The 7,832-nt window shown below is 34.9% G+C and overlaps 1 protein-coding gene across 1 annotated transcript; it reads left to right on the forward strand.

Moving 5' to 3' along the window:
* Positions 1-212: 212 nt before the first annotated feature.
* LOC132266651 (uncharacterized) lies at positions 213-5,332 on the forward strand. Its single transcript, XM_059767583.1, has 3 exons — positions 213-1,207; positions 3,877-4,002; positions 4,177-5,332. Exons 1-3 carry the CDS (start codon positions 1,112-1,114, stop codon positions 5,107-5,109), a joined length of 1,155 nt encoding a protein of 384 aa, XP_059623566.1. The 5' UTR covers positions 213-1,111; the 3' UTR covers positions 5,110-5,332.
* Positions 5,333-7,832: the final 2,500 nt, after the last annotated feature.

Raw genomic sequence — 7,832 nt, forward strand, 5'->3', positions numbered from 1 at the left:
ATCAACTTATATGTATATATATGGAGAATAAGATCCCATATACTATGTATATAAATATATATTCTTAATCAGACCTTATCCGACAGATATATATATATACCCACCACACACTCTATATATATATATATATATAATATATACACAGAGTTTCGCAACCCAACCCTGTTATATATATAAGAAGAACTTCAGTATTCTTCTGATTGCCACTGTATTCTTCTCTGATACAAGTTGTAACTCATCTGTATTTAGATTTTTTTTTTTTAACAGGTCTGTGATAAAGGTTGGGTGATCAGGTTGGCTGAGTTGTCCATATAGATGGTTGAGTTGTCTCATTTTGATTGGCTATTGAGATTGTTAGCAGCCATGTCATCAACTCAAGTGTATAACTTTCAAAACTACATAGTTTTAAATAAGGGTAAATGCGTCTTTTAATTTTTCCAATCAAGTTAGTTACCGAATTGTCCTTAAATTATACCAGATCAATAGTGTATGGGGCAAGTCTTAATTAAAGGGAGTTATTTGTAAAAGATTAATAGTTAAAGAAGGTTTATTATACTTTATTCATAAATTAACAATACTCTTTGAGCTATATATTCAGCTTCCTACTTAAAAAAAAAAAAAAAAAAAAAAAAAATTTCATCAGATGCTGCCACGTCATAAATTATGTGGCAACATCTTACGAAGAGGACCAACCAAAATCGTACGAGGTAGCCACGTGGGAAACTATTTCAGAAAGAAAGAAAAAAAAGACTAACAAGTTGGTAACAGTTGTCGAACCACGTGACTTTTGTACCAAAAACGTATATAAGGAAATTGAGCTTCAGAGAATGAGTACTCTACAAATAGAAGTTGATAGAGATCGAGTTAGAGAGAGAGAGAGAGAGAGAGAGAGAGAGAGAGAGATGGGTCTTTTGATTCAAAACCAAAACAGAGGTAGAGAGAGAAAAAAATCTCTGTCATTTTCTAAGCCCGGCAGAGTGAGAAGGTTAGAGAGAGAGAGAGACAGAGGGTTGGTCTTTGATTCAAAACGAAAAGAGAGGTAGAGAGAGAGAGTCTGCCATTTCTAAGACCAGAAGAGTGAGAAGGTGTGTGAGAGAGAAAGAAGAGAGAGATGGTTAAGAAAGAAAGAGGTAGAAAAAGAAAAGAAGAAGATGATTCATCTGCTGAATGGCAAGTAGAGTCCGGCGAACAGATGTCATCTAATCAGGTAACCCATCTCTCTCTCTCTCTCTATATATATATATATCTGCGTGTGTGTGTGTGTGTTTTGTTCAGTGAAAAGTATGAGCCAAAGGGAGTAGAAAATGCTCTGATTGGATATGGTTTCTTTCATATTATGTGTGTTTGTGTGTGTGTTCAGTGGAGGAGCAAGAATTTAGTTCAATAGGGGCAACCATCGACAATGATATGGTAGCAAAATTTTGAACCAAAATAATAAATAGCAACAAAGGGGTTTTCCTAAATTTTGATTCTTAAAATTTTGCAGGGCACACTAGAGGAGAAAAAATATGGGCTTTTTTTTTTTTTTTTAATTTTGAAATTTTTGTTGGGCAAATGAGTTAGAAAATGAGAGGTCTTTCTGAATTTTGAAAGTTTTCTTAGGTTTTTTTTGTGAATTTTTTAGGAGCTCAACAGGGCAACTTTTGTAATTATGAAGATTTGTGTATTGAAAATACAAAGACCAGAAATTCAATAGCAAAGAAGTCTTTTCTGAATTTTGATTCTTAAACATGGGTTTTTTTTTCTTCCTGAATTTGAGAATCTTGTTTGACGAATGAGTTAAAAAAATGAGGGATGATTTTGACTTTTGCAAGTTTTTTAAAGGTCTTTTATGAAAATTTTAAAAGTTCAGTGGGGACACTTTTAGAATTATCAGAACTTATGCATAGAAAATAAAAATAAAAGGAAATTCTAGTGGTGGCAATTGCCCCTACTGGTCCTAACGTGGCTCCGCCACTTTGTGTGTATGTTTTTCTTCCGGTGAAAATTCTCTTGATAGGAACAGGTTTTTTCATATTATATATATATATCAAATACTGACCCATATATTTCAATATGAACCAGATAGTTGAAATTTAAGTCTTTGTTTAGTTGAGTTGTGGACACATATATTCTAGTACAACACATTGTGCTGTCAATTGATTGCTTGCTTATCTATGTGAATTTGTGATTGGGAAAAAATCATAGTTAAAAGGGTTGTGAAAGCTTGATATGCATTGTTGCACTCATTCCTTTTAATGTCTTAAACTTTCAAGACGGGTAGTTTAACATTGCCTATTTTGGATCTTCTGGGGCTGTGAATGAATTATGCACGAATCAATCATTTCAGGAGTGTACAGAACTCAAAAATCAAGCGTTGGCTGTCAGAACTGTTTGATTTAAAAGTAGACTGATTGACCTTTTGCTGCTACTCGTACTATTAATACTGATCTAAATGAAATTGGAGACATCCTGAAGCAAGACCTTAGAATGTATATAATAAAATTTGTTATTTTTTATTTTTTATCCATTCATATGAAGAAAAAGAAAACTGGTGATGGAGGTGACCTTTTTTTTTTTTTTTTTTTTTGGGTGGTTTGGCCATATTAGTAGAGTTTGTTGCTGGTGATATTGGTGGTTGAGGGTGTGAGTGGTGGGGGAAGGATGAATCTGGTTGTAAATAAGTTGGAAAGTTGATGGTGGTCTTGTTGGTGGTTAAAATGGTGGTGATATTTATTGGTGGCAGTGGATTCGAACTAAAAGTGGCCGGTGATGGGTGGGGTGGAGGGTTAATGGTTGTGTATGTAGGTTGCTGAATCATGTGGTGAGCATGGAATTGGGTCAATGGTGAACTAAAAGTGGAGGTGGTTGTGGTGGTTATGGCGGTTATGGACAGCAGGTTTTGTTGCTATATTTTTTTCTGGTTGTTGTGTGTGCGCATGCTAGCAAAGTATAATAACACCATATAAAGTAAAAATAAAGATCCACAATACCAAATATTGAAAAGAATGAGGAAGAAAAAGGTGGTACAAATTTAGCATTCCCTGCACATAACCTTAGATGAGGTCCCAGTAATTGTTACAGCCTTACTGGAAGTCGATCTAATTTATCCTAGTTTAAAGTATCAGTTTGTCCAGTGAAACCACGAGATTTCAGTTGTGGATTGAACTAACATTATAGGAGCCCTATTTTGATAGCCAGGAAAATTACAATTGCAGAAAGTGGAAATCTGATCAAGACACTGGCATTTCACCAATTTTAATCAAATTTTCATGAAATTAACAGTTGAAAAAGAAGAAGGGAAATTCAAAATAATAAACAACAAAATTTGTTTTTTTTCCCAGCTCCATATTTAGGTTGAGATCTTTGATACTGCTGGTCTTCCAAAGAAACTTGATTGCAAACTAAATAGAGTTGTTGACTGACTTATGATATGCATATGATTTTTTAGTTTTAAGGCTGTTTTTAACCTCCCCGAGTAAAACTAGTATCATTTAGTGCAATGGGTTGCCCCAAAGTTCTTAAATAAACAAATATAGAGTCTATAACTTAAAGCCCACCTTATTAAATTAATCTTTGATTTATAAATCAACCATGAAGTTGGTTAGAAAGTAACTTTCTTCATATATTATTTGTTTAAATTTTTTTGTTGATATCAACATTAGTGCATTCCGTTACTTGAGTTGAGAGTACCACAACTTGTTTTATTTTCCTTTTGTCATTCTGGTATTGAATAACACAGCTTTTTGCATGAACACTACATGTTATTCTATGCAAAGAATTCTCCTTAACTCAATTAGAATAACAAAGCTTTTTTTTTTCCCACTTGCTATTATGGTATTGAATAACACAGTTTTTTTAGTTTTATGTTCTGATGAATTGGTATCGTTTGAGTAGGACTCTTTCAACTGTCCGGCACAAATTTCACCTGTGCCGTCTAGATACCAAACCCGAAATGCAAAGGCAGGTCTTGGTCAGGGTTCTACTTCAAGATATTCAAAGCAAAGCCCCATTCAGACTCAGGTTTAAAGAAAAGCACTGCCCTTCCTTTTGGCATATCTGTCAGTTGTTTTTGACTGGATATCAATACTATATAAGATATAAATTTGTAGTGGTTACTAGCTCACACATTGACATTCTACACTAGGAATCTATTTGTTTTTGTTAATTTACGTTTGCTTTTGATTCATCCCATAGGTCACTCCCAATCCTACTGGCACCCCAAGGTTGGCAAAGACCGAAAAAAATATGGGCAACTCCAATTTTGCATCAAAATCAAATACAAGCAATGATGAAGCGGAAGTGGAAAGTTACATTTCCAAAGTGATTTTCCCTGAAGCTCGTGCCCAACCAGCTGCTGCTCTCTCTGCATCCAATGAGGCTGTGTCGAACAACCATCAGCTACTAATCGAGGCTAATGAAGCCTCAAATATAGTTGGGAGCAGACCAGAAGGGAGTGCCAACAATTGTAATCAAAGGGAAGAGCATCAAGGCCAAACGTCTAGTTTTAACCTAACGGGAATGGCTGAAATGTTGGATGATGATGACTCTTGTGATCTCAATGAGGTTGGATCTTCTTATGATTCTGCTTTGGTCATGGTTAATGGGTACAGAGTGAAGCCGGAATTGGCACCTCTCCTTAGAGCCATATTTTTGAAACATGGAGATATTGCTAAAGATTGCTCTTTGCTGAGTATTACAACTCGTTCATCTCTCTTGGATGTAATCTCTAGCATTGTCCAGAAGTTACAGGCTACAGAATTCAAACTTATCACTGCTGATGAGCTCACATCCTTGCTTGAGCAAGTTCGTGATCTAGAATCTGTAAAGATGGAAGTTGGATGGCTGCGTCAGAGGTTGGCTGATATTTCTGAGGCCATGCAGCTGTTCAAGGGCTATTCCAGCCTGAAGGGTGAACATAGAAGAAGAATTCAAGCCGTTGAGAAGAAAGAGGAAGAGTTAAAAAGCTTCCATAGGCAGATTCGAGTTTTACAGGAGAGGGTCATTTTAGCGGAGGATGAGTTGATTCCAATGAAGGCTGAAGCCGTGAAGATTGATGAGACGGTCTCAGAGACAAAGGCAAAAGTGAAATCCTTCTGTCAGAAGTCTTTGGTACATGGACTAATTTAGTTTAATCTCTCCATGACAAAACTGGTGGTTTGTTTTGACTGTCCTCCAAAATAGATATTTTTAACTTGGTAACCATTTGGGTCTTAGAAATTATACTATGTGTTTTCTGAGATACAATTAATGTTCTGTTTGGAACTCCTTTGCTGAAGTAGTAGTTACTGATTGCATTCTGAACATGTGTGCTGTGACCCGAAACTAGTCTTCGCTTCATTTATTTTCTTTTGATTCCCTTGTTTTTCATCTGATTTTCTTTTCCCTCTGTGTTTCCACCCAATTTTCGACTTCTATCTCTCTCCATGAATTTCTTTACAGACACCACTGATTTGGTTTAGCCTTTTGGGGATGCAATGATTTGCACCCAATATTATATTATTGCTACAAATTTTTTGAGTCCTGAGCATTTAGCTTCAATAATGAAGTGTTTCTACATATTCATGGACAAGTCCAAGTCCAAGTCCTCGGCAGGCTAAATCAGCTCTTGAATTGAAAAACCAAAGTAATGCAGAGTCCTCGAATTGGGCAACAAAGTCTGCAGGTTCAATGGCATTACCAAGAAGCATACCGGAAATGTAGAGAGAGGAGGAGCACAGTTTGAGAGTGTTCTCTTTCTTAAAGCTTATGAATACAACTAATGATTTCAACAGGTTGCTAAAGCTTGGAGAATGTTGTTTTGGGAGTGTATATAAAGGTACAACTAGGCCTCCAAAAGGTCTGGGTGATCTCTTGTGGTTGCTGTTAAAAAGCTGAACAAATATGGCTTGCAGGTATCAGCTCCTAGTTTCATTTTGTCGTACCATTTTTAGGAAATTTTGCTTCAAATATTGCCTTTTGGATTGGTTTGTTTATGATTGAGTGAATGTTGATCATTTATTGAGGCACTTATTTTTATTTATTTATTGGTGATTGGAAAGTTTGAATGAAAGGACATTTTATTGTTTCTGGGTAATTTACCGGGAAAATAAGTTGTTGAATAGGTGATAGAACAACAGGTATGGGACTAGTAGTCCATATGTCCTGCCTTATGAAGTAAATGGGTCAGAAATGTGGTTTTGGGGTAAGGACTATCGCGTGCGCCCAAAAAAAAAAAAAAAAAAAGGAAGAAGAAGCAGAGATTTGTAATCCAAAAATAAGATGTTTCAAATGCAGTTTGAAGAAGTAAATGGGGTGTCTTTAGCTAGGGCATTTGGGTTTAGATTGAGGGGTTCAAACATACAGTCAAATGCAATGCTCGGTGATCTTTTAGAAGATATTTTATACATATTCTGAATTGTTTTATGTACTTTTATTGATTAGGATTGGTTGGGGTATGCCCTTCAAATTCTGATTTTTTTTTATTTTTTATTTTGCTATTCAGATTTTTTGGATTTGTTCGCTAGCGTATGCCACTGATTAGCAGGTAGAGAAATCTGAATTCAGCTCTATGGACCTGAATGTTTATCTAGGGCTTTGTCCCAACTAATTTCCATGACAAAGCATCCTCTTTACACAGGTCGGCAAAGATCGAGCCTTCACCCGTTAGCGTGGACCCAAAAAATTGTTTGTACTCAAATATAGCCGAACCTCAGACCTAGGCCCAAGTGACTGATCACTTGAGCAAAGCCCTAAAAATACTAATTATCACTGGCCTAGGTCTAGGGTTCACTTTCATACCGCTAGAGTGACTAGGCTATATAATACTTGGTCCCTAACGAGCTTAGACGATCTTAGTATTGTATGAAGAATTTGAAGTTTTGAAGAACAACTTTGCACAAGAATGTGAAACCCCTAACTAACGAGACACTTCACTAGTTATGGGTGTAAATTGAGGCATACAAACTTGAGACAATTTAGATTAGTACAAGTCTGTAAATGATTGAGGATACTAGATAAATAGGTGCATATGATTTAATTTTTTTTTTACTCTGCTAATCTTTTCAAGACAATTGAAATTCTATTTTATGCTCATTATTCTCTAATTAACTTAATTTCTTTATAAATGTTGTATGAATTTTCGTTTTTGGAAAAATTGTTCGTTTAGCTATCAAATCTAATAATCAGTGTAGAAGTAACTAAGGTCACTGTGGTGCAATGATTCAAGTGACGCATTTGTGGCTTTATTATTTTTTGGATAACCATAATTTTTGAAAATTAATTATTTTCACCAGGTTTTCACTAAAATATAATTATACCTTTCTCTTGTGATTGATCAATTTTTATTTCTCAAGAGTAATTCATTTCTCTTCAAATTCTTTGTTGTAATGCCAGTCGTCCATTTCTATAACATTACCGCATGACTACGTTAATTTATCAAGGAGTATAATTCTAAATGCGCTCACAAATATGTAACTTTGCAACACTAGGGGCTCGTTTGGACTGTTTTTTAAATTTGCTGACAAAATTGATTTTTTCATTCTAACAACAACAACGTCAAATGAACTCTTCCGCTTTTCCTCTGACTTTATATAATAAGGTCAATTTCGATAATCATGTACAAATATTGAGATGTTCACCGAATAATTTGAAAAGTATTATATGAAAATAATACAATCAAAATTTCATACCAAAATTTATTTACAGTAACTCACGCAAATTAGTCAAAATTTTATATTTTTTTTCTTTTGATTTTATTTCACCATATTAAACTATTATTTTATCCTTTAATTTTATTTTATAGTACTTTGAGTTGATTTTTAAAATTTTTCATTTTACAATGAAATCAATTTAATATTCGCTGCGCAGTTTCT

This window comes from Cornus florida, unplaced genomic scaffold (genome assembly GCF_030987335.1).
Source record: "Cornus florida cultivar Cherokee Brave unplaced genomic scaffold, ASM3098733v1 CherokeeBrave_3.0.0_Hap2_Chr07, whole genome shotgun sequence".
Lineage (NCBI taxonomy): Eukaryota > Viridiplantae > Streptophyta > Magnoliopsida > Cornales > Cornaceae > Cornus > Cornus florida.